This window comes from Choristoneura fumiferana, chromosome 21, assembly GCF_025370935.1.
Source record: "Choristoneura fumiferana chromosome 21, NRCan_CFum_1, whole genome shotgun sequence".
In the NCBI taxonomy this organism is placed as follows: Eukaryota; Metazoa; Arthropoda; class Insecta; order Lepidoptera; family Tortricidae; genus Choristoneura; species Choristoneura fumiferana.
Genome location: NC_133492.1, coordinates 6,742,160 through 6,769,507, shown reverse-complemented (window position 1 = coordinate 6,769,507; position 27,348 = coordinate 6,742,160). Strand labels below are relative to the sequence as shown.

Here is a 27,348-nt window from a genome sequence, read left to right as displayed (position 1 = left end):
TCTATGTTATTATTAAATTTTGCTATAAATCTCATGATGAATATGTATGAATTACCGAATGATACACATTAAGCTATTTTATTTATTTATTTGACATATTCCTTGTGAATGATGTCAATCTTGTGATTTTACTAATTTTTGACTGTAAATAAAACTTCTAGATGATTTTCATCTGCCTTTTAGAATATTAATTGTAGTTTTAAAAACTCTTTCATTTAATCTTGTCTATTGACTCATAAATGAGCATTTTTAATGCTGTTTCTTTAGAATAATGATAGTGAATATTTTTGAATTTAATTTAATTTTCTTTGAACATCATGATAAATATTGAATCTGTTGTGATATGAGATGATATGACATTATATGAGTTTTGTACATAAAATGCTTCCTAATCTTGTACGATACGACACGATGATAAGCCATCCTTTAATGTATAATGAAGCGTTATACAGTGATGATAGCCTTAACCGATGAAGCCAAAAACACACTAGGTACATATTATTATAATACTGTGCGATTACTTTTATTTCGTAAGTTTAAAGTTATACGTATAAAACAATATCAAGCTAGTTTGCTTTTAGTTAAAAACTGTATAGTAATTCATTGTAAGGGATTAATATCTCAAGCTTCATATAAAACACCATTAAAGACGTAGAAAGTTCTTATTTTTTAAGTTATTGCCTCAATTAGATAGAAAGAGCATTTACAGTAACATAGTGTATAGGTATATTACGTTTTTATTTTAAACGATTTCGATCATGTTAAAGATCCACGTAAGGGTTATAATGTAACGAGTATAAACCTAGGTGTTCAATTCAGGTAAATTCTTCACAACCCCTTTTATCAAGGCTAGTTCAGTGTTTTTGAAGTATTGTTTTATCGGGACTAGCTATAATTTTACTTGTTAAATATTTGTTTCACCATACCTTTATTCGTCAAATAATATAGAATTACGCCTGTAAAATATAGAGTTCCTAATATAAGTTTACATCTACTGCCTACTTTCTCTCAAACGACAACAAGCTAATTGTAATGGAAGTTGTTGAAATGGACAGAGTATTACGTCATAATATTATATTACCTACAAATATATTGCATATAGTAATTATGTGTTTTACGATTTTATTTTGACATTGTAAAGCGAGTTATTATAACATTTTACAGTTTATCAGTCTAATTTATTAGTTTAGCTTTCAAACTGAATGAAAGTGTTTATAATATTTACTCTAAATCTATTTTTAACTCTTTACTCTAATTTCATGAAACTTTTGCATTAGGTAACTTACACCTGCGCTGACTTTATCTTTCTCGGTGGAAGGTGTGGTTGCCACAGGGGTTTCAGACGCTTTTTCTTCTGCTTTCCGGTCTTTTAACGCCTTCAGTAGTTTCCACTTGCTTCCAACTGGTGCGTCCTGTTGCTGCAAAGGCTCTTGAACTACCACTGATTCTTCATGAAACTGCGGCATGTCATAGTCTTCATCTAGCTCGTCGCCACTCTGAACAGGACTGTCTGGTCCCGATGTTTCACCAGAACCGGAATCATCCGCAAAAGATTTGTCATCATCGTCTTCCCTATCAAAACTAACATCATCTTTTGATTCGGCAATAACTGGAAATGTTGTTATATCTTTCCATGTTTCTTTGACAGGAGTTTCGTCGTATTTAGTTTTAACGTTTGCTGTCTTTAGTTTGAGTTCCCTCAAGACAAAAGACATTTTTTCTTTTAAATTTTCATTGTCTTTCGCTGGTTGTTCTTCCTCTTCTTCGTATTCTGGTTCTTCAGGTAATGTCGTTTGTCTCTCCATTTCAAGATGAGACTGATGTTCCATTTCTTCAAGTTTTCTTAATTCGTAACAATACCATTCATCTTCAGAGTCAATACTATCTTCAGTACTTTGACGTCTTGATGATACTCTAGAACCACTTCTCCATGAATGTGTACTTCTGCTATCATCATCATCATGCTTGTTTGGAATATCTAAACTTTGTTGATGTCTGGTTTGAAACTTATTTTGTATTCCTCTAGTACTTTGAATTGAAGGACTTCTTTCAGGATAAGTAGAAGTATCTTCCGGTAAACTTATGTTGATTACTTCTGGAGTACTGATTTTCCGTACTTTTTTCTCTTTTTGGGAAGGTATTTCTTCTTCTTGTGATTCTGATTCAATCCTTGATGGAGACAGTTCGTCATCCATTTGTTCATCAGAAATAGATGTGGACTTTCTTAGTCTATATTTACCTAAAGCTCTAGACACCGCAAATTCTTGTGAACTCCCACTGTATGATTTATTACTATCATTGAGACCTTCATCAGAGGCAGCGGCTGCTTTTTTCACATCACCAATTGTTGCAAATAGAGACCCTGGTGATTGGTCGTCATCTTTAATATCATCTTCAAAGAGATCTACATTTGAGATGTCAGTATCTATGTCTAATTTTTCTAGATCTGGAATTTGATCTTTATTCATTTGACTAATGCGAGCAAAATGAAAATCTATGTCATCACTTTTATCCCGTGGAATGACATTATTTACCAAAATTGTATCCATTTCTTCTGTTTCATGTTCCGAGATATCTTCAGGGATATCACGTCCTTGTTGTTGTAATTCTTGAATCATCTGTTGCTGCTCTACTACGTCTTGGTTATTAATTTTTCTTTGTTTTGGTTTTGGAGGTACTTTAGCAAACATATTCGTTTCATGGGTAGAGTCAGAAAATACACTATCACTGTCTTCTGACTGAGCACTAGATCGCCCACCTGACCATTCAGTCTCAGACGTTTCTGGGTCTGATAAAGATTGATGACTAGCTTGCTGCTTTCGTCTAGCTTTTTGAAGCAACCCTGACATGGAAGCCACTAGATGATATTTCTTTTTTCTTCTTTGGGCAGATAGTATTCTTTCTTTTAAGCTTTTTTCTTGCTGAGGTTGCTCCACTGCATCTACACCTGATGGTAGTGAATGAGACCTATGCTTTTTAGGTAAGTGTAAATCCGGCAGCCAATGGCTCATACTAGACATAGCGGATTTTAACGAAGAAGTCCTCTTTGGTTTTTTAGGCTGCTTATCCTGAGGTTTACTTCTCAGATTTGTTGATATGGACAAATATCCTGATTCGGAAACTAGCATGCTTCTCGAATCGACATATTGTTCTTTTCTCATTTTTGAGTGTTCTTGCATCATTTGATTGTTGAATTCTTGTTCTTCGTAACAATTAGCATTTCCATTTCGTTGATCATACTGTTGTTGTTTGAAATATTCTTGCTGTAGTTGATTTTGGAATTGCTTTCTTTCAGAAATATTCAAGGAGTGAGATTTTAAGCTAGACGTGTCCATCGAGCTGGTGGGAGATTTGCTGCCACCTTGCCATGAAAGTTGATCTTCTAATGAGATTTGTTTTGATGATTCGTGTCTACTTGAGGTTGGGTAATACGACAAGGCATCAGTTAGGTTACCTGGAGGGTAACCACCGCGATGGGTTGATCCTTTGTATCCATTCTGATAAAAGTGAGGATCGTTTGGTCCCATTGTGTTTGCTCTTGTTATGGTTCTCTTATTCATATTAGGTGCTGACATGACAACGGTTTGTGCATGGTAGCTAGGTTCTGGTGGGTACGAATCGACAGCGGGAATGGTCGAATCTACAATTTCATTTCTATCTAATAATTCGGAAAAATTACGATCCTCAGAAAGCATACCCCTCGGCGTACTATAAACTGTTGTAAATATTGCTTGTCTATTTCCAGCAACGGAATATATGGATGGTACTTCGTTTCCATAATAATATTCACTCATATTTGCTTGAGAACTCGAAGCTCCCATAGAATGGGCGATACTAGATTGAGGATATCCGCTTTCTAATTTGACTTGAAACTTATTTAACTCCCTTGAGGATATTTCTTTGCTTGTTTGATCTGCTTTTCGTATGTTGTAATCACTTTTTAAGCTTTTATTGTCATGGGTATAGGAATCAACAAGTGTTTCAAGGTATGGCTTGGAATCAACTTCATACGCCATTCTTTGAACTAGTTGTTGTGGTGAAGGAATTCGTATTTTGTGTGAATCATGGCCCGAATGCACGATTTTGCCCGTTTTTGGTGAACCTGGACTTTTTTCCAAACTAGACCATCCGCTCATTGATGACAGGCCTGAGTCTGATTTGGCAGCTACTATATTTATTGTATCTCTTTTCACATGTTTAGGAGAAGTCTTAGGTGACTTTGGTGATCTTGGACTAAGTCGTAAATTATCGGATGGTACTAAGTTCCCCGCAGTAAGCATAGATTGTTTAGCAGCCATTGATTCATTATTGTTTTCGATAGCTGAAAATAAGTTTGCTCCATTTGGAGGCGCTGGAGGTGGCGGACTAGGAGATGTCCGCCTTCTAGTTTCTTCAAAACTAAGATCATGGATAGTATCTGAGGATCTTTTATACATTTCATGAACTGACATTGGAGATTGCTGATCAAGGCCAGATGATTTGAAAATGTCATTAAGTGGTTGAGGCATTCCTTTGCTTGAGTAATATATCGAAGGATCTGTCATTTGATAGGATGGGCTGTATTCAAACCGCTCCCTCGAAAGAGCGCTTGGGGATTTGGAAGCCTTAGCTGCATTTATTTCTGCATTTGCTACCGCTGAACTATATGCGAGACGACCTGTTACTGTAGTATAAGGTTCTGTTGTCGTTCTTTCTGGTACATATTTTCGACGAGGTGATACAGTGGGGGGTAAATAATCGACAGTGCGATCAGTTGTAGAAGTTTCAGTTAAAGATAATCTAGATGGAGATTTTTCTCTTCCAATAGCATCTTTAGGCGTGGATAACAAAAAATCATCGAAACTTTTCATAACGTCATTAATTCCCCAATTTTCTTCGCCAGAGTAAACATTCTTTAATTGTTCATTAATTATATGACCATCTTCAACAAGTGCTTTGGCTTCAATGTCTATAATATTATGCTTGGATGTCATTGTTTCTGGACTAAGAATTCTAGTTTTCAAGTCTTTTAACTCTCTCGAATCTTTGTGTAATTGTGTTGTCAGCCTATCTAATTCATGTAATTTTTCTACTGCGATTTGATCAATTGTACTTAATGTAGATAAATGTACCAAATCTCTTTCGCTAATAACGGATCCGCCCTGCATTCCACGATAATCTTTGTAATCTGTTGCACTGTACACTTGTCTTGAACTTGCAGGTATAATTTCCATTTCGTGTTCTTCGGGTGCTTCCCAGATCATATCCAACTGTGAAGGTGGTCGAGACGTTTCTTCGCAAACTAGATCATCTCTATACGCTTGATTCAAACTTTTGTAAAATGCTTCATTAGACTCCATTACCTCTTCTTCTGGATCAAGTAATACAGACGTTCGTCCTATGTCCAATCCTTCTTCAATGCCATCCTCAACCGTTCCATTACCTAAAATTTCTCTTATAACCTCTAGTCTTGTCATAGGATCTCTCGAAGTGACGCCACGACAAGTGTAGAAGTCAAGTAAGGTTGAAATAACACCCTGTTGATCCGAAAGCAGAGCCTCAAGCCTTTCAAGTCGCTCCCACATTCTGACGTATTCTTGACTGAGAAGATCGAGGGCTCTCCAGGCGTATTTGAGTTCAGTTTCAAGGATATTGAGGCGGGTGCCGAGACGCTCCATATAGTCACTGATGATGTAGTCGCCGGAGTAGGGGGGCAGGTCGGGCGGCAGTGCGAGGGAGCCGCAGTCGTCCATATCGACCTCGGCACCCCCACTCTCGTCTCCCTCGTTTTCCTCCATCGCGCCGCCTGGACCTGCCCCAGCACTGTCGTGAAATTCGCGCATCATCTCCGGGTCGGAAAATGGGTTGCACATAACATTTTACACTTTGAGTCATCCCATATCGATTTCTTTTTTACACTTTCCACACGAAACGTCCGCATCATTTACAGTTCTGTTTAATGTCATTATCACTTTCAGTTCACATCATTGTTCTTTTCAGTTCATTTACTTTATCATTTTCAATATTTTTTTGATTTTATCACTTTATGTAAAGTTTGAATTGCGACGGAATTAAATCAATAATTTCAATCCAAAAATACATATATTTTTTATTACACTTATATCACTTTCCTGTAAAAGATAAAAATTTGTACCACTGGTTTGGAAATAAGTTGACTTATATCCAGATCAGCGTCAGGGTGAAGAAAATGGACAGGGATTACCTTTTTTGGAACACGTAAGCCTTATTCTTTATTTAGACTGGTGATTCATTAACTAGAAGACACTAAGGGCATGTCATTTTTGAAGTACATTTAAGATATGTTTACGTATTCCAATGTAAGGCAGCTAAGCGGTTCTTATTGGATTCCACGTGAGCAGTGAACTCAGAGGTGGAAGGCGTCACTCGGCGCGGGAAGGAAATAGGATCAATTAATGTTAGGAAATGATGCGCTGAGCTTCACCACCGCTTCGCTTTAAAATAAATTAAGGAAACAGACTCGAAATGTGGTAAGCATAGTTAATTTAATTAAAAATGTAAATTGTATAAAGTCATGTTCACGAAGTAAATAATGATTACAACTGATTTTAAATAATACCAAACTGGTTCGATCGAAAGCGACATTGAATTGAAATTTTTAAGGAGAAAACATAATTACTCGCGTTCGACGACGCGCAAAAACTTACGATTTATGAATTTCTCGCTTATAAAATAATAGGGTGCTAAAACCGCACGTTCTTTGGCACCAAGTAAATAAATGAAGGACGCCTATAAGGTGAAACGTGACTGGCTTGCCAACGTGGAATGCCTTTGACATCGTATAAAGGAATATTTTTATGGAACACGTATTTGTGTAATTTTAGGCATAGGCACACGAACTATAGTAAACGATATTTCTAAACGTGAAAACTAAGATAAGTATTAAATAAGGAGATATGTGTGTACAATTAATGGAGCAGTAAAGAACATGAAACTACCGGGAGACTCACTCATATTAAATATATTGACCCGTAGGGCTAATCCGTAGCCCTTCGTCTTCAGAGCAACGCGACTCAGCGGCTGCTGCAACACGCGCACTGCGCGCCGGTGCTCTGCTCGCGCGACCACCCGACGAACTCGAGCTAAACTCGATTTAAGACGTGAGTTATCCGGGTCAATATATTTAATAGCAGTAAAGATGTTAAAAAAGCGGTAAATTTTCATTTTTTTTAGATTTTTTTGTTAGCAATACGCTTGTTCAACAAAATCGAAGTATTAAAATTGAAAAGGTAATTAAAAATGTCGTAACATGAAAAATCATGGTTTTATACATAAGCAAGTTTAACCTCCGCAATGTATCTACCGCCTGAGTGAATCATTTATTTTTTAAATGACTTAAATTAAATATTTGATAGAGTACTTTGTTCTGTTTTTAATACCGTGTGTAAACTACCAGACAGTGAATGATCAACAAAAAACTTTTATGTCACTGTGGCATGAGTAGGTACGTAGTTAGTAATCAATATCTCAAAAACGGCCTAATCGATTTTGACGTTACGTGTCTAAGAACCATCGCTAGGAAACCTGATTTGAAATAAAAAAAACACATTCAAATCGGTCCACCCGTTTAATAGCTACGGTGCCACAGACACAGACACACCGACACACATATTGGTCAAACTTATAACACCCCTCTTTTTGCATCGGGGATTAAATAAGCAAGGCACCTAATCAAAATGAGGTTTTTTAGTTGTTAAGATACCTTATAACAACTAGTCCAAATGGAAATAAACAAAGCAAAGATATATCAAATATTGCTAAGTTTTTACTATGTTTAGCTTAAGCTCAATTTGTGTTACAGTAAACAGAGATCCACTGAATGCTCCTATAATATTTGTTCTACAAAAGTAAACGAGTAACCATGTCTTATATGATAAATATAGTTATTTGCTTCTCCATAAGAAAAACCCTTATCTAGTGTTTGTAACGTACGACCTAAAGACACAAGTAGGGCACATATCGGTTTTCGATAAACATTTATAAACCCATCCGAATAGGTTCGTCGCAAAAATACAGTACAAGTGGTTCTTATGATAAGTAATGGTCGTAATTTGTTATCCCTTTTATAGTGACACAAAGGGTAGTAACACATCACATTCCTTTTTGTTTTGACAAGAGACATATGTTGTATTTGAATAAATAAAAATGACACGTACCTAGATTAGTTTAGTTACTAGTATATTGTGGTTTGTTTGCTTCTAAAGAAATGTCTTAGGTATTTTAAATAATAAGACTGTTATAAAATAGCTGAAAATAATTCAATACGAGTAGGTACTTTTCACAAATAATCTATAGGCTATAAGGTCCCTTCTTATCTTCATCTGGTAGTAGAGGTATCTAGCATCTACATAACGTATATTACTCGTAGTTGCAGGTGGTAGGATCTTGTGCAAGGTCCAGCCGGATTGCTACCACCATCTTGCTCGCTAATCCTGCCGTGAAGCAGCAGTGCTTGCACTGTTGTGTTTCGGCGTGGAGAGTAAGACAGCCGGTGCAATTACTGGCACTTGAGGTATCCCATCTTAGGCCTCTAGGTTGGCAACGCATCTGCAATACCCTGGTGTTGCAGATGTTTATGGGCGGTGGTGATCTCTTACCATCAGGAAACCTACTTGCTCGTTTACCATCCAGTCGAATAAAAAAATAATTAAAAAAAAGTAGGAATACTTTGGATTTGTTGTTTCAGTTATATTCACCCTATTTTCAGTGACCCAATCGACTTGAAATTTAATATGTAAATAAATCCAATGACAATGTAAGTAGTTAAAAATGTTGGTGTAAAAAACTCATAATCGTATGTGTTGTTTTAAGCGCAAGTCAAACGCGTTAAAAAGTCCTGCCTAAGTGCTATCAATAAGAAAAATCAGTTACATAATTTGAAAAATTCCAATTCAGAAGTCGTCGTCCAAATCGTCCTCGTTTTCAACTTGGTGCCAAATTAATCAAAAGGTATTTGTCGTGCCTCTCACGGCACCTCCAAATTAGTGCCAATGGCCTGACGCAAAGCAGGTCCTCGGAATGGCAATCAACGATTGAAACGCCTGGAATACGGCCAAAACCGACCAAAACTTTTGCTCAACAGTAATTGGATTTGTAAGACCCCGTGGAGAATGTTTTTAAAGAAAACCTCATTTGATATAGCCTCTTAGGTATTGCTAAAGAATATGAAATGTGTTATGCAAATGAGTTAAATATTAAATATTGGCTGCTTTGCGGTGGGATTAAAGGTTACTGACGGCATATATTGTGTTTAAAATATAGGTTCTGGAGAGCAAAAAAAAAACGAACTAAAAGTATCATTGTAAAATATGTATTTCTTTGTAGATCTAATAGTTGTTCAACTTTTAAAAAGTTTTTGCTTTCAAAATCATCAACTTAGAATATATTATGTTTATTTGGGTCAGATCTTGTGAGATATCGAACTTCTACACTGACAGTACCTACTTCCAACATAATTTTATTATGTACCAATCATCGGCGCATTTGACACAGTATGTACGTGCACCTATTGTAGCTATTTCACAATGAGAATTTCTGTGATGCTAGTTGGCGCTAGTATCGTAATACTGAGGTATAATTGTCAACTTTACTATACCCAATTCAAACTGATCTCACGATACTCGTACTGATGTAACGCCATAGCGATGACCCACCTACCAGAAAATCCTCATTATCTATACTCCGTTTTTTTAGCATTAGAAAAAGGGTAAACAATCTTGACGAGCCATTTTATTGAAAAACGTTTAAAAAAACAGTAACTATTACTTATGATACCAAAAGCATGTATGGTCGTATGCGTTGCTAAATTGTAACATATTAGCTGTGAAATTTTTTTCAAGTGTTTTTCATTAAAAAGACACGTCAAGATCGCTTACCTTCTTTCTAATGCTAAAAAAACAAAGTATAATCAGGAAATCGGCCCGACAATCACCACGCCTCATAAATCCCAACGAAATACGTCAAACATTTGTTCCAAACATTTGGCCAACAACATTGGATGGCGCCTGAAATGGACTGTAGATTATTACCGCGAAAAGGCAGAGGGAATGCAGCTGTTGGCAGACGTTCAAATGTTCCCCCAGATGTTACTGTTCACGGGAGACTGAGGATAGCGAAATATTATCATGATTAATCTTACCGTGAACGGGAGTTTTATTTCCTTATTTACGAGTACTGGCCGTGTAAGTTGATTTTTCCTGTTTCGCTCATATGTAAAATTTTAAACGTAATTTCAGTAACTTCTTACTTTATTTCCAACTAGCTGTCGCTTGCAATTTTGTTACTTTACGTTTCCTGAGTAAAAAAAGCGATATTTTATGGTAAACACCATAGGGTTGCCTGCAAAATATTTGGTTTGAATGACTATTGTAGAGTTTTTCATTCTTGATTTTCATAGTATGGCCAAGAATTAGACTTCGCGATTTATTGTTAAAGCTTCTAAATTTGCTACAAAATGTTTTTTAACATTAAACAGATGGGTGCAGGTCATTCTTAAACATATTATCTACTATCTAAAATATTTTATTCCACGCTGCTATGAAACGTGCGAGCTCGGAACTGCGTACGGCAAATTAATTACATTAGTTGCGGAAACACGCCTTTCTATGAACAACTTGCTAGCTTTTGTGCGTGTGAGCGGAGCGGAGCTGCATGATTGTGAGTGCGTTGCTTCACAATTTAAAACGTCGCCATGGAAAAAGGACACGTGCGAAAGCCTCGCTTGTTTGTCAGAGGAAGTATGTGACTGGTTTAAAAATGGGTATTTATTGATCTCTGGAATGGTCAAACGAACGTTTTGTTTGTTGTTGCAATGTAATGTTATTTTTTTCTGACAATTATTAAGAGTGGTTATGCTATCATGCTATTTGGGATTGTAATATCAATCATTATGGACACAATGTAGCTGTAAAACATATTAATAGGCAAAACGCTGCAAGTTCGACCAGTACAACCTTTTCACAATAAACGCTCTGATGGTTTCCTTGATGAGTCGAGTGCAATGATGGCTTAATTAATAGAACAAAGTTTTATTTACAGTGGGTCAAGTTTACGACGGCTTACGTGTGGAGATAAATTATTTTTAACTGAAAAAAAATACGGGGAATAAAAATTGAGTGAGAGCCTGAATTACACATAAATGGAAACAGGAAACGGATGCAATGGACAAATAACCTTGTTAAAGTGGCTGGAAATAACTGGATGCGAAGGCATGACCGGAAGAAATGGGGTGGATTGAAAAAGGGTTACTTTCTGCATTGGTGAATAATGATTGAGGATACCCAAAGATAAGTCGGCAGTAGTTTCAAATGTGTCTCACTCAGCCGTTAAAGTAGATTGCTCCAACGTCATTTTAGATGGAGTGAAACCCTTGCCAAAAACTAAAAATTAGGTACTAACAGAAAATGATTTACCACAAAGACACTTTTGAAATATTCTCAGCCACCTCGAAAACACCACCTGCGTCGCTCTCGGTACACTCGTAAAGAAAAATATTTTTCCAGAATTCCGCTATAAATTTTCTTTTCTGTCCGGTAAAATTTATGTGGTTCTTAATTATGAGAAAACAGCACTTGAGTTATGTTGGGGGATTAATTAAGCACGGTGGAATTTCGTGGCACTTTAATATTGCATTTTTTTCCTAAATTTGCTTAAAGTTTAGAAGTAGTGATTCTAAGCCGATTCGATTACACATCACGTGCTCGTACTCGTCCATATTAAGTTTTTTTTTTATTCTAACGAATTTAACTCTGTTTGTTAGCTTTATTTTGAGTTGCCCGTGTCTAAGTTTAATCAGTTATCTACAAGTAACTTGTATGTTAATGTTGTGTTTTGACACTACGACTCCGAAGAACTTAGTCGGCTCCGAATGTGCATCCTTAGAGTACGTAATAAAAAGAACAAAGAAATGCAGGCTACATTGAATTTTCGGCATCTTGGCAGGATTGTACCATCAGCCTAATATGTGGTCTACCACCCTAAAGTTGATAATCGTTTGCATGTCATAAAACAATAATGCCAAATAGATGTGTCTGTCAACTTGAAAGTTCGACTTTAGCGACATTTTCATTTGATAGGAAGTTGTTTAATAATTGATAGACCACTAATTTGGCTGATGGTACCTTGAGAAGTTCGTATGTGACACTCTGTAGAATCCTGTCGTAGGGAGCCTCTGCTGCTGTTATCGATCATTTTTTTGATGTGTGGCAAATGATTAATGCAATAGGGTTCTACCGAGAGTCACAAATAATAAAAAATAAATCATTGATAAATCATTATTATTATTATCATTATTATGATTATTACATAATGAACGTGTCAAGGAAATAATGTATATAGTAATTTTCTACTAGCCTATTTAAAATATTGTACAATTTTGCACCGCTGTCGAATGGTAAATGATTAAAATCGGTCCCCAAGAGAACGGGAAAGACTCCACTATAATATTATTTCAATACCCAAGATAGCTTGAATTAAATATTTAACGTTGTTCTATCTTGTAACGAGACCAGTGCGAAAAAGTTTTACAGGAAAATGGCGTTAAATTTTAATGAAATGGAAGGGAACAAAAGCAATTGTGACAAGATCGTTCTCTGAGGTGTATTTCGACAAGAAAAAACTTAAGACTGCCGCAGTCATTAAATAATGTTAATTTTTTAAGACCATGCACGAGGTGTAATTTTTCATTAAGTTTTTTTAAATGAGATGAAGTTTAGTTTGAAGTGAAAACAGCGATATTTTGGTTTACGCAATAGTAAGATTTTATTATATTTTACCTCTTGTGTCAGGCAAACGCCTACTGGTAGTCTCAGTGACTTGAAATGTGTTATTTGTACGTAAAAATGGCAATTTAAGTACAGCTAGCAAAAAGAATAGTAAAAAAAGTTTGCATCATTTTACAAAAGAAATCATTTGATTAAGCGGGTGTGCGCGACTGTTACCCATACATGCCCGTACCGTCACGTCATGCCCGTTTCATTCAACGTTTCCTTCGTTATTCGCACCCCTTTTTTCCCAGTTTGGCTTTTTGAGGAAAATGTAATTTCAAACATTTTACTCCATGCGTTTCATTCTAAGATAAAAATTCTACAATTTCAAAAAGCTACGTAGAAACACGCGTAAGGTTTGAAATAAATTTAGGCAATCGTAAATAAATTAAGAAAGCAATGTTAAGCTTTTTTTATCGTACAGTTTATATTTTTAACCAACGGAATATCAAAAACTTGCCTATTTTCCAAACGGGCCATTTAAGTTGATGGCTGTTTTCTTAAACTTCTTATTGTGCTCGTTTGTCATGGAAAATGATTTATGCCCTTCCCCGGAACATTAAAAATAAAACGTTATCATAAATCTAAATACGCTTCAGTAGGTACGCTTCATGATTCAAACGGAAATACACACTTTGTGATTTTTAGGTAGGTATACAGAAGAAAAAAGTTTTCACTTCTCATGCCCGTAAAAGTTCGTGTTTATGCTGAATCTAGGTGACAAAAGATGACTTTTTATGCTCTAGTGGATAAAGTAAAATCTTCGTCTAAGACCAAGGCAATTAGGCCACAGCAAACAGCAAACAGCCACAAACAAAAAAGATTCTATAATATTTTTTTAATAATTATTAATCGCTATAAAACTAAAAGAATCAATCAAACATATCAAAATTAATCAAGAAAACTAAATATTTTATCACTATTTAGCAATGCATGAAAAATAAAAGGTACCTAGTAAGTGAACAAAGTTTCCAGAGTTGTTATTTCATTTCCTGGCAATCAAAGTGAAAAGCAGAGTGTAAAACTCGAGCAATAAACCCATTTTCCCCTCGACGTGTCTATCCACCCTCGCCGTCCCGGCTCGGGTGGCTATATGAACGTCACGGGTAAAATTGCTCGCTTTATGCTTTTGTTGTACAATCTATTATTATAAATTTATGCTCATGATCGTAGAAGCACAATTACTTAATACTACTACACTATATAACAGATTCATTACTTTGGTTTGATACCCGCTGTATTCGCCTACAAGCTCTTTATAATTCCATGTTAATCAAACTTAACTTAGCTAGTTTTAATTTCCATAGTTCATTTTAAAAAAGTTCTGTCTTAGAAGCTTTTTGTCTTTACTTTTCCTATTAATTTCAACTTTATATTTGCACGCACTTCGTACGAAAGGTGTTTTGACAGATAGGCAGACAAATCTATAAACAGACTGCATTTCAATGGATTAAATCGAGTGTATTTTTGGCCAGTCCAGTAATGGTTAAATTACAGCTAACAAAAAAATTAACCGGTATCCATTTATAATCGGTTGGTTTTGCCAGATTCCCCTCCAGGTGAGTAAGTAGTCGATTAAAATTAATTATGCAGAACTGGTTCTGGAATCTTCAAAAATTTTAAACACTTAGATTCGACAGTAGGGTTTAAATGGTCCCTTTATCCGGCCGTAGCTGACCCTATACGCTTTGATTCCCCACCGTAGGGACGTACTGACCCGTCTCTTTGCTGACATTTACCTTTTTTTTTCTTTTCTAACCAGAACAGGATCCTTGTCAGACTGTATCCACATTTCTGAGGATAAATGGGATAAATTTTGGTGGTGGCTTAAGCTTCCGTCGTCTGTTGAAAAAACTCTGTTTAAAAAGTATTCTGCAGCGCTAATGGAGATTACGTGAAGAGAAGCTAACTAGCTAGCTAGCTATATTCTGGTCAAAATTATGTATGAGATACCCAATTTTCTTACATACTCTTTCATCGGAAGGTAACCGATAGTCGATGGAGTGTTACTCATAGATACACACTTTGAAGTTATTTTAATAATGATTTTAAGCTACTAAGTGTAGTAATAAGTATAAAAGTATTCGTTTATTTACTAACTTTTGCAAGAACTTGTTATAAGCGGATTAAGAAGAGGTTTAAAGAATGATTCGGTGAGATCAAATTCAAGTTAATGTGTTTTGAAAATGCGCGAACAAAAAGTATACAAGTATCACGAAGGCGAGAGAATGAGCGAAATAACAAATAACAAAGCAGGGCCGGAAAGAAAATGGGGTCAACAAGAATCACTGAATGTTGGATTCTGCGAGATATAAAATAAATGAGTATTTTTTTAGGGGAACGAATAGTGGTAATACACATTCATGTTCTTATTGCTTGAGGTTTGTTCACATAACATAATAAATACTAAGAAAATGTTTGGACGTAGTAGTAGTAATAATAGTAGTAATTTTAACTTTAATAGTAGTCACGATCATTTAATACCTATTTTGAAATACTATATTTATTTTTAAAAGGTTACACACTAGGTTTCTAGCAGACATTTATACCAAAAGAAATGCGTTATATAATTTTGAATGCTTCGTCCCATCAGCTACTATTGCCGCTGACTGTACCATGCAAAATAAAAGAAGATACTTAAAACAAGAAGGCTCAAAGAAAATAACCATTTAAACCTTTTACTGTCGTAGAAGATGCACTACGTATGCAGTACGAGACCACAAGCGACCATTAAATTTCCATTAGTACTCGTAACTCGGCTCTCTCCTATCTCAGTCGTAAAACCAATGATTTTTTTATTACAAGATCTACTTCCTACATCATTTTTGTCAGCCTTTATATCGTCTGAACAAAGGCCGTCTCTTTTCTCCCAACATTCGCCTTCCGCGGAAGCCTTTGAGCATTCTTATGAGACATCTAAATCGTCTCTTATTTTTTTACGTTCAGTGGCGGTATTCGTCTTTTAACACCTTTTAGGTGACAATTTATCAATCTTTATTTCCTTGAGACCATGGTGGAATGACTTATGTGGCAGGGGCGAAATTTATTCAGGTGAGTCAGGCGGAGAAGGCAATAATTTGCAGGCAATGAATAATGTCAAAGGGTTTATGTTCCCATTGCCAACAACAACACAAGTATTCCCAAAACAAAAGACGAAGAGACCCCTGTTTTTGATCCTTTGCATAATACCATTATCAAATACATTTCTATGATGCTATGCCTCTTTAAAAGTACGACTAATCAGATTTTTTTTCTTTAACATTGAAAGTGTCCATTATACTCGTAATTTAAAGTAAACTTAAGTAAATATTGTAAACTTAAGAGCTTAACGCCTCACATGAATAGAATACAGTAAATTCAATGGGTATCATGGGTCCAATAAATCGAAAAGGGTGAATACCCTCTGTCGAAAAGGTGGGTCCGGAAGATTGGATAGATCAGATGAATCTCTCGACTCTGTAAATATTTCTAATACATTTAGTACGATCTCAAATATTCTGAATGTGCCCAATATAAATCTTTGTGGTGCTAGTCTTAATCAAATGATCACCGTTTTGTTAACAGCTGAAAGTTAATTGACAGTAGTAATGAAAATGATTATTAAAACGCGGGTAGTTGTGTGCCGGTGTCAGTTTCGTCGGGTAGTCGCGCGAGCAGAGCGGCGGCGCGCAGTGCGTGTGTTGCAGCAGCCGCTGATCGCGTTGCTCCGAAGACGAAGGGCTACGGATTAACCCGAAACATGTCGAGCTAAACTCGATTGAAGACGTGAGTTATCCGGGTCAATATATTTAATATGAGTGAGTCTCACGGTGGTTTCATGTTCAAAATGTTAGCTGGGAGAGTCATATATTGAAAAAACTCATATCAAAACGCGCTTGGTAGTCATAATTTTAATAGTTTGTAACGCTTATCGGCTGATTCCTTTACAAATGTTTGCGAAGGGTACACTCATTGGGAGCTCACTAAAAGTAATTACGGTCTACATCCCGTAGAAAATTGAATATTGTGAAATAGTCAAATTTTGTCTAAAGTTCTGTTTTCCTGTTTCAGTCAGTCGGTAATTTTTTTTATCTTTTTTTATTTAAGCAAGTATTAAACAATCAACCAAAAAACGGGGCCATTAAAAAAATAGTGCTTAAATCGATTTGAATTCTACATTATATTTTTGTTAAACTACTCATGGTCGTTATTTTGGTATCAATAGAGAAGTTGACATCATTATTTAATAATTCCAAGACTTTGAGTTGTCTACAGTTGTAGTAAATACATAAAAAACAGATTTTGTTTATTTATTGATAAATTGAAAAAGATGTTGGGATGTAAAGATTAGTAAGAATTAGTAAGTTAACCTTTTTAGTTATTCAGATAATACCGAGAATATTGCCATAGTCATAGCGACTTGACTTATGAGACCCAGTAGTTTGTCAACACAGTGTTTTGTGTTAGCTAAGCCCGAGACACGTTGTTTCACTTCTACTTGAGCACACAAACCTGTACAAACAGAAACCAAATTCAGCCCGCACTTTACTAAATGAGCTCGCGTACTTAAAGAGGTCCGCGTTCACAAAAGGTAAAGTTACAAATAGAAATTTTGAAAGGCATTAATTTTGTATACACACTCGACGTCCACGTTTATTGTTAATGTATGGTATGAGTAATTCCATGAACATGACTGTTACGTTTGCTTACCAGGAATTATAATTTATTTAGGACATATTAATATTTTGTTGTTTCATGCCGTTATGAAGAAAATTGACGCCTTATATTACGTGACGTAGCATTGCGACTTTTTTACATTATTCATTTCATAAGCACGCGTTTGGATGCGTAGGTAGAATGCCGACTTGAATTGAAGGTTTAGCAATATCGTGCACCGACAAAGTTGAGATCAGCTTCTCAAACTTCTGGTACCTCTGAATCGCAGTGTATTAGCAAAGTTTGAGAACCTCACAATACACGATCACTCGGGACGATTTCCGAACGTGATAATTCTTCAAACGCCACCGGCCAAGTTTTATCGCGCTTTGTGGCCACTAACTTATATTACGTGTCGGCAACTCACGCGAAGTGTGACTAGCTCTAAAAACTAATAAAATTCATAAGCTAACGGATTTATCGTGGGACGTAAACGCTCGCTTTTAGCAAATTAAACTACGCACGCGAAGAAAGTACGGAGTTGTACTCGCATTTTTGTGAACCAATTTTGAAAGGATGTCGTAAGAAGTGTTTTGAATAAACCAGCCTATACTTATTTAATTAACAGTTGCCTGCGAATATTCGTAGACTTCTACGACGTAGGATACACTCTACATGAGTCTATGTAACTTTTGTGGAACAGAACTCGGAGTTTAACGGAGCAAAATGGCATCCAGTAACTTTCATTACGTGTAAGATTTTTGTAAATAAGGTGAGTTTTCTTCTTCCGTATGATTGAGTATTTAAGATAAATATTTAAATTGAAAATTATTACTAAGAAGAATAAGCCTTTTAGAGGTTATGTCAATTAAGCAGATGCATTTTTAAAAGCTAATTCTCTAGCCAGAACTATTTACAATTTGTTGTTATTTTGGTGCATCTCGAAAGGAATGAAAATAATCCGCTTTCCACGATTATTTTCGTCGAGTCACTACAGTTTATCGACGCGTCTAATCCAAAAGAATGTAATTGTATCACAAAAACTAGGTCGTTGTGTGGCCAGGTCAGCATTATCATTATGTTGAATTACTGCATCATGTACATAGTATAGAACGTCAAGTATCACAGGAGCGATTATCGGCACGCTCTCGATCAGTTATATAACGTAAAATGTTGCTCATGTTTTATGAAGAATGTAGCAAAAAAACGTTTTCGCTTAAAAACACGTTTTTAGTATAAACTTTTTTTTGCTAGAATTTCATATCAATCTGATTACTCGAAATAGGATAAATACGGCTTTTAAAATTAGACTCCCTTAAAAACAGGTACCTACATTTACTAAATGTGACGGAAAGATAAATGAAAGCTTAAAAAACCTTAAAGCAATTAAGTACACCTACAAATGAGAATTTACTGATTCGTAGAATTTTCTGTTGTTCTGCTTACATTTTCCTCTCTAATTAAGGTTCTTTTGACATCTACGTCTAATTTACGGCTTCAAGTCATTTAAAGTACCGAATAAAAAGTTTGTTAATTTTAAGGTATGGTTTGTGATACTGAACGGTCGAAACACTGAATAAAATCAGGAACACCCGTTTTATATTGTTCAACTAGGTATTCGATTGATTTATTATTGTCAAAATCTGGCCGTTATTATCATATTCCCGTCTTAAATACTAGATACTTTATTCTGACGTAACTTATTGTTGGCTAAACTTGTTAAGGCACATGTATTCCTTATATCAAGTCAATCCGATCACTAGAATTGACTGCAATTAAACACTCAATAAGTATATGAAATGGACAAGTTTAGTTATTTACGTTCTTTATTACACAACAGACATTACATGTTCAATAACAACTAAAATGCGTACCTAGTAGTTATGTAATAAAAGTATATATTCTAACATTTATTAGACAAGCGTGTTCCATCTCAGTTCACATCTTCAGTTACCATCAGGCGTATTGCCATGCCTATTTCTGTATAAATAAAAGCTGTTCTTTTAACCAAGTATGTATTTGTTTTCGCTACACTTCTGAAAGAAGGTGTTCAAGTCACCAATTCTCCCGGACGCCCTCTAAGAATCATAAAATTCAACGCGTCACTGAAAATCAGCGCTCAGTCTGAGGACATATTATTTTTTTACAGGCATTCATTCATACCGACAATGCCTGAAGCCCACAAGAACCGGCATTGGTCTACATTCAGCCAGAACTCGTTAGCTGGTGCCCGGAGCGATATGGCCCGTAGAAAGCATTGTGCTTCAAGAGCTGTGATCCAGCACGTTAATGAGGAAAAAAAAAACAAAAGTGTCAACCCGTAATTTTAAAGCTTGATTGAAAATCGGCGAGCGTTCATTGCAGTTACCACTTTGACTTCAACATTGAGCGTTATAATTTTGGAGTGATTATAGAATGAGATTGAATGAAGTCGTTAATTACGTGGTGAAAACTTTGGTAAAAAATTAAGGTTATGCATAGTTTTAAGGATTTTTTGTTCGCGCTAAAATGAGTACCTGTGGTATACAACTAAACAATAATGTTTTTTTAGGAATACGAACTTTTATCTATAAGACTTAGAGCGCAAGTATGAAATGTGATTAGATATCGCAAAATTTGACAAGCATGGTGCATTATTCACTTGCCCCAATGTTGTTTCAATGTCCGATATTTGCCAATATCGAGCAGGATAATAAGTAAGTATATATAATCAATTTTATTCTGAAAATAGACCATACGAACAGTAATACTTAATTAAACTTTAATCTAAGCCTAGGTCTTTTGTTAGAAGTACGAGATGTTAAAGAGTTTATTGAATTAGGTGTTACTTTGCGGAGGTCCATAGCAATGAACTAAAACAATTTAATTTTTATTGAGGCTGCGGGTGAGCAAAGTAATTGTTTTTAGTTCATCGTATGAGATGTTGTATCTGCATATTTCACAGTAGTTATATGCATACCTAATAAGCTTTACTCCGTTGTTTTATTACCTAAACAGGGTATAAGAATAAGAATGGTTTATTGACTGATAAAATAGCGGATCATACTCTGGAAGTTGTGAGCTGAATGCTTTTCATTTGAGCCGCCCGGGACGATTTTAGGCTGAATATTTTAATTCAATTTAGGGCTTTTAAATAATTAATTTTACGAAACAATTTTGTTGATATAAATATAAGTAGTGATAATTAATAGTCCTAAAATTATTTCGTCTATAGTCTGTTTCAGATAACATGAAAAATGAAGCTGAAAGAAGCAAAGGTTTGGAATCTTTTCATGACACTTATAATGATGAAATACACGTACAACAAATACGAGTAGGATACGAGTTCTCGATTTTATTTTAACTTTTTCTGTTACTGTTTGTGTGAGTATTCAGAAACTTTGCAACGGGGTCTATTTCTACAACATTACAAATATTTTTTTTTACATAATTAATTCTTAAAATCTGTGATATGATAATACGTCTACCTGAACTAGGTAATTCTGTGTTTCACCTTTATCATAAGTAAGGAGCGGAATTTCTCATAGCAAAAATCAAATTTCAAAGGAATTGAACATAAGTTTTATCGACTATCAATAAATATTTCAGTAATTAATAAAACAGGAAATTAAAATATAAAGAGCTTCAGCTGCTTTAAATTAACTTAACATTTAGAACAGTATATCGTTGAAGAATCTTCATTTTAAATAAGTAAGGGATGTTTTTTAATCCATTTGTCAATCGTTTTTCTTTTAGGATTAACCATTTTAATGTCATAGGTAATATGTGACGTTGACGCGATTTATTTTATTTTAATATGGAGATGAAAGTCGCTTATCAAAGAGGTCAAATGTTACAGAATATTGTTCAAAGGCGATAACAAGAAGAGTCGATTCGATTACATCGATAACTGGAATAGTCGATAAAACTTATGTTCAATCCCCTTTGATGTTTGATTTTTGCTATGAGAAATTCCGCCCCTTGATCATAAGCAAAAGACTTGTATCTATTATTTGGATTAAATTTGTGTCAACTATGTTTTTATCATTATAATGCTTACTACAAAGTCAGCTTGGAATGTTATTATACCATAAGTCCATCACAATGTTGTGTATCACACGCATACACACGCGTACACGTATTGTATGCCGTTAAAGGCATGCCTAATGAACATTCTTGGATGTTAAGAAGTTCCTATATACGGTATTACATAATACACAGAGCTGAAAACGAATTAAATACGCTATGAGTTAAAGGGTAAGCTACAAAGGCTAATCAATTTTAACTTTTTTTTGTAAAAGAAGTTCGTGACAGAGTATCAAAAGAAACACGCGAAAGTCGCCAGCCCTTAATTGTTGTCACTTTTTTATTTTATTTTTTGCTAGTTTTGTACGGCTATATCCGTTAACAGGTCATAACGCTTCGAGTTATTCAATTTAAATATTATTTGCTTTGAAAGTTACCAAAATATAGTATTATACGGCTGATTTAACCAAATTTATAATACGAATACCTTATCGGGAACAAAACGCTAAAAAAAAGCGCTGGAAGTTTAACAAAATGACGTGTAAAAGAGCCGTTTGCGGCCTACTTGCAGAATAAACGATTTAAATTTAAATTTTATAAATACAGCCAAGTGCGAGTCGGACTCGCGCACGAAGGTCTCTTACTATTATCTATCTAACATTAGACATTAGTAAAAAAATCGTTTGTTGTATGGGAGCCCCCTTAAATATTTATTTTATTCTGTTTTTAGTATTTGTTGTTATAGCGGCAACAAAAATACATAATCTGTGAAAATTTCAACTGTCTAGCTATCACGGTTCATGAGATACAGCCTGGTGACAGACGGACAGACAGACGGACAGGCGGACGGACAGCGGAGTCTTAGAAATAGGGTCCCGTACCCTTTTCACCCTTTGGGTACGGAACCCTAAGAAATAAGATGAAAATATGATTTACTAGTATTTACTTATTTCGCATGTATGAACTATTAAATGTGGCGGTTGATTCTAAATTCGGGGATCTTACTAAAGTCCCACGGGAATTCCTTACAGCTACATCGTGGTCTTCATTTACGTAGTATGATGATCAACCCTTTCAGAATTCTATGTCACTAGAGTCAGTGGTTAAGATTATTGTGAATTTACATGGAGCCCATTAGAATATCGGGATAAAAAGTAGCTAAATAATGTGCTATTCCTGCCGTCCAGCAATCAACCAAGATTTCATTAAAATCCATCAATTTGTTTTAGCATTAAGGAGTAAGAAAGCCACACACACACGTACTTATAATCTTTCGCATTTTCAATAGTCACCGTTCTAGCTACAATTGTAGACTAACCTAAACTTATTATTAATCATATAGTAATAAAAGGTTTCTATGTCCTGTAGGCCCAAGCTTGGTGTACTTCATGTATTACCAGGTGTATAGGTCAGATTAATAGGGGTTTATAATTGTCTGCAGTCGGATCAACCAGCATTAATTATATCAGCTTTCCGGCAATCGATCATCAATCAAACCCCCCTTCCCCCCTCGGGATGGTACCATTAGCGCCAGGGCGTTATATCCGATCCAGAAACCGATCGACTTTTGTCAGGGACTACGGGTGAAACTTTAAAATTGCCACCGATTAATTGCAATTAATTACTTTTATAAGCGTCGTTACTCACCTGAATGCTAATTTAACTAGGGCATAAAGCACGATTTAATTTTGTCAACATTTTGCGCTTTTGTCTTATTCATTTTCTGTAAAATGTTCGATGAGTAGCTTTATACAATAATTTGGTACAAATGTATTTTTAAGACGGATACATACACTGTATATCGTCACAGTAAGCCGTAGGGAAGCTACGAATAAATCGATCGCTTATTCTTACAATTAATGTGCTCTTTATAAAGTACGCGAGAACTCACAAGGATAATCTTAATACACTCTGTCTCGTCAAAAGCACAACATGTCGTCTACGTTATAATTCAACAAAAAACAATTACCGAAACGATAATCAATATTCCTCGTATTAATTATCTTTGTTCTATATAATCCTAAAAGCGCTCGGCTCAAACAGCGTTTGATTCTTCCATAATTACCAGGGAACATTTTCATTCCGTCTCTAATATGTAGGTAATATTGTACCTTAATAGGTTATTTGGTGGAGTGTGTTGCGCAAAATTACCGTTGTTCTCATGGGTGCCTTTTATTTCGTGGGTGTAATTGAGGAATACATCTTGTCAATTTTGACAGACTTATTGTTCTCTTGTGAGTCAAGTTTGATGTGCATAACTTTAACGTTTAAGAAAATAAAGAAGACCAAGCTAAAGAGAAGTTTTTCGACAAAAAACAGCGTTTAAAAATTAAACTACCGTGAGACTCACAATGTTTAATTAATTAAATCCAGATAACTCACGTCTTGAATCGAGTTTAGCTCGATATGTTTCGGGCTACGAAAGAAATTTAGTCGAGAAATTCTGCTCATCGTAACAAACAAAAAACACTAGTTATTTGGGATATCCTTCCTAAAACTGACAAATGAACTTAAGTAGGTACGAGTATAGCTAGGATTTCCTTTGATGCTGCACATACTAAGGTTAAAGTTAGGCGACCACGTCATAGTAACGAGTATGAAAGATAGGGGCATTGACCTTATGCGATGCAAAGCTAGTAAGACCCGACATCGCTGAAGCGAAAAAATACAACGGCCATTTTCCTAGCAAGTTTATCTTTTTATAACATGTACCTAAGACCATGATGAATGTGTAAGGGTTACAAAGGCGTGCCTACAAAAACTTTGAGCAGCAAATTGGCTGGAATCCTTTCGTAAAAAGCCTATTGAACTTTTGTTTTTTTAACATCCACGCTAAAAACACAGGACAGAAAACGGTTTTATAGATTACGATACTCTCGTACTCTCATCTTAATACGTCATAACTATATTCAGATTTTTTAAAACCATGTTTAATTTTTAACTTCTATACTTCAGTCTAAATGGTTAAGCGAGCAGGATTTCCACCATTTTGATATTTAAGTTTAGTCGAAATATTGGGATCAAAAGTAGCCTAATCATAAGTAAGTCATACAGCTAGTAGCTTAGTAGTAGCTAGCTTTTAGTCGTGGTGGCCTAGTGGTATAATAATCTATGACCTCTCAAGCAAAGGATTGCGGATTGAAGGCCGGGCTCCCATTTCTAAGTTTTTCAAAATATATGTGCGAAATTTCATTTGAAATTTATTAAATATAAACTTTACGTAGAAGGGAAACATTGTGAGAAAATTTGCACACACCATAAAATAGATGCTTTGACCTAGTTTTTAAAATAATAGAACTCATAATCTTGTTCATCCGATGATCAGGCGTTGAAAATATGTCCATCGAAAAGGAAAACGGAAAAATGTAATTATGTGTTCGTAATACAGATTCTCCGGTGCTATGGTTGGCCTTTGAGATATATTAGGTACTCGTATTATGTCCCAATAAACTTGTTTCAAGGCTTTATTGTATGTATGAAATTGCGTTGGCGTTTTTAAATCGTGGGCACGACTGGTGACTGTCGGCATGTCAATTTCTTTAACATTATCAAGAAATTTCAGGACGGCTTCATCTATATATTTTTACGACGGATAATAAACGAATCGGCGGCATCGGCGAATTGGTCCATACACAAACTGGAATAAATAGAATGGCACCACCTTCTATGCGGAAAAAGCATAGAACTAAGACCACGTAGACTAAGAAAGTAACATTTTCGTCATGAAAATGATCCACACACAATCTTATTTTATGCCAAAAACTAAGCAATTACTGGCTGTTTGGGTTTATCTAAGTCACTCGAAGTAAATTAAAAAAATAATTAGTAATTTAATCCCTAGGGACTAAAGTACTCACTTTACTCCCACCTCGTAAGTCTATATTGACCTTCTTTTAGAGCATGAGCAGTGAAAACATTATATACCTACCTTGTTGAGTTTCTTGCCGGATTCTTCTCAATAGAAGTTTTTCCGAACCGGTGGTAGATTTTTTTGACATTCTCATAAGTGCTTGTTATAGCTCAAAATTAAATAAAGATATTTTGACTTTGGCTTTGACTTTGATTCCATTTTTACCGACTGAGCAACATGACTCAAAAAAACCTAAGTAAGTCCGCAAGGGAGCTATGTAGGCAGACACACAGAAACACCAAACACACGTGAAACTATAAACGATTCTTTTTTCATGCGGGGTGAAGAGCATAGTTCGGACAGGTCATCGCAAAACAATTGCAACACGGTAATAGAACAATATTAATAGTCGTATTATATAAAGTATTACGCGTTATAAATATACCAATTTGAAAAATATAAGTAAACAATACTTTATAATAATATACTTAATATACTTAGCATTAATATACTTATTAATACTTAGTAATATACTTAATATACTTAGTAGCGTCACCGTGGCTGTTTAATCTGTTCATGAACAATTGCTTGACAGATTTAAAAGAGAATGAAAGTGGGTTGAGAATGAATGAGTTACTCGTCAAATGTTTTCTCTATGCTGATGACCAAGTATTACTTGCGTCTTCAGCCGAGGAGTTGCAGGAGATGGTAACTGCTATGAGTGGAGCTTTTGTTAGAAAGGGAATGAAGATGAATGTAAAGAAGACGAAAGTGATGGTGTTTGAAAGAGATGAGACAGTGACAGACCGCAAAATCGTGATTGGAGATGAACAAATTGAACAGGTGAATGAGTTTGTGTATCTGGGTTCAAAGTTTACAAGAGATGGAAAGCGTGAGAGTGATATTGAAAGAAGAGTGAATGCAGGAAACATGATGAATGAAGCTTTGCACTCCTTTATAAACAGTCGGGAGGTGTCTAACAAGGCTCGTTTTGCTGTGCATGCACCCCCCCATGCATATGTTGGTTCCGATATTCATGTACGGAAGTGAAATTTGGGTATGGCAGAAGAAACATGAAAGCAGAATAAATGCAGTTGAGATGAGAGCGTTAAAAAGTATGACAGGATAAGAAATAGTGAGATAAGGAAACGTTGTGGACTGAAAGAAGATGTAGAGACAAAAATTGAGAAAGGTATGCTGAGATGGTTTGGCCATGTCGAGATAATGAATGAAGAACGATTGGCGTAAAAAGTGTATGAGGCGAGAGTGAATGAAAGTGTTGGAAGGAGTAGACCTAGGCGGACGTTTCGAGACTAAATCAGGGACGTCTTGAAAAAAGGCCAGGTCAAGAGTACCCTAAACCGAAGAGCATGTATGAAGGGAATAATGAAAGTGGACGAAGCGAAACAAGTATGTAAGGATCGTAGCAAGTGGAAAGAAGTGGTCTCTGCCTACCCCTACGGGAAAGCGGCGCGATTATATGTATGTATGTATGTAATATACTTAATTTAGAAATAACCATAAGTATATACTTTTACTAAATTCAATTGTCACAAAACTCTTTCAAGAATACTCGTACCCCTTTGACAAAACTATGACAGATACGCAACTAAAATAGGATAATATTATCCGCTTTTGATACTCATACATAATCTCAGGTATTACGACTCTAATGTAATAAATGAGTCCGAGCTGTGGTGATTAGAAGTTACAAATACAGGAAATATTACGAGCAAAATTTGTTAAAGCGCGCGACAATGCGGTTAGCTACATCGTTATTCGTAGCGCTTAGCGTTCGTAGCTAGCTCGTAGCTAGTGCTACACCAGGATCTACGGCTACGAGAATTATGACCTATCGATGCTACGTAGAATGAGACATTAATTTTATTACTTTACTGTTTAATGCGCTATGAAACGGCGAATTGAAGACAATCGTATTACAGTGTCTCGATGCCTTTGATGTTAAAATGTTAATTTTGAATAAAGATTGGGGACAATTTATTGAAGGGGAATGATTTTAACGTCGTAATAATTGTGAACGGTTTTCGTTTTCCATAAAAGTCAGTAGGGAATCAA

At 35.6% G+C, this 27,348-nt stretch overlaps 1 protein-coding gene across 7 annotated transcripts in view; it reads right to left on the bottom strand.

The window, feature by feature from the left end:
• The window catches only part of unc-13, a 382,374-nt gene that overhangs the window by 49,640 nt on the left and 305,386 nt on the right, over positions 1 to 27,348 (bottom strand). For 5 of the 7 annotated variants that reach the window (XM_074104218.1, XM_074104217.1, XM_074104219.1 and 2 more), the window contains exon 2: positions 1,287 to 6,110. The exons of the other annotated variants lie outside the window; for them this stretch is intronic. In XM_074104218.1, coding sequence (XP_073960319.1) covers positions 1,287 to 5,852 — 4,566 coding nt within the window. In that variant the 5' untranslated portion in view covers positions 5,853 to 6,110. The remainder of the gene's footprint in view (positions 1 to 1,286; positions 6,111 to 27,348) is intronic. 7 annotated transcript variants of the gene reach the window in all.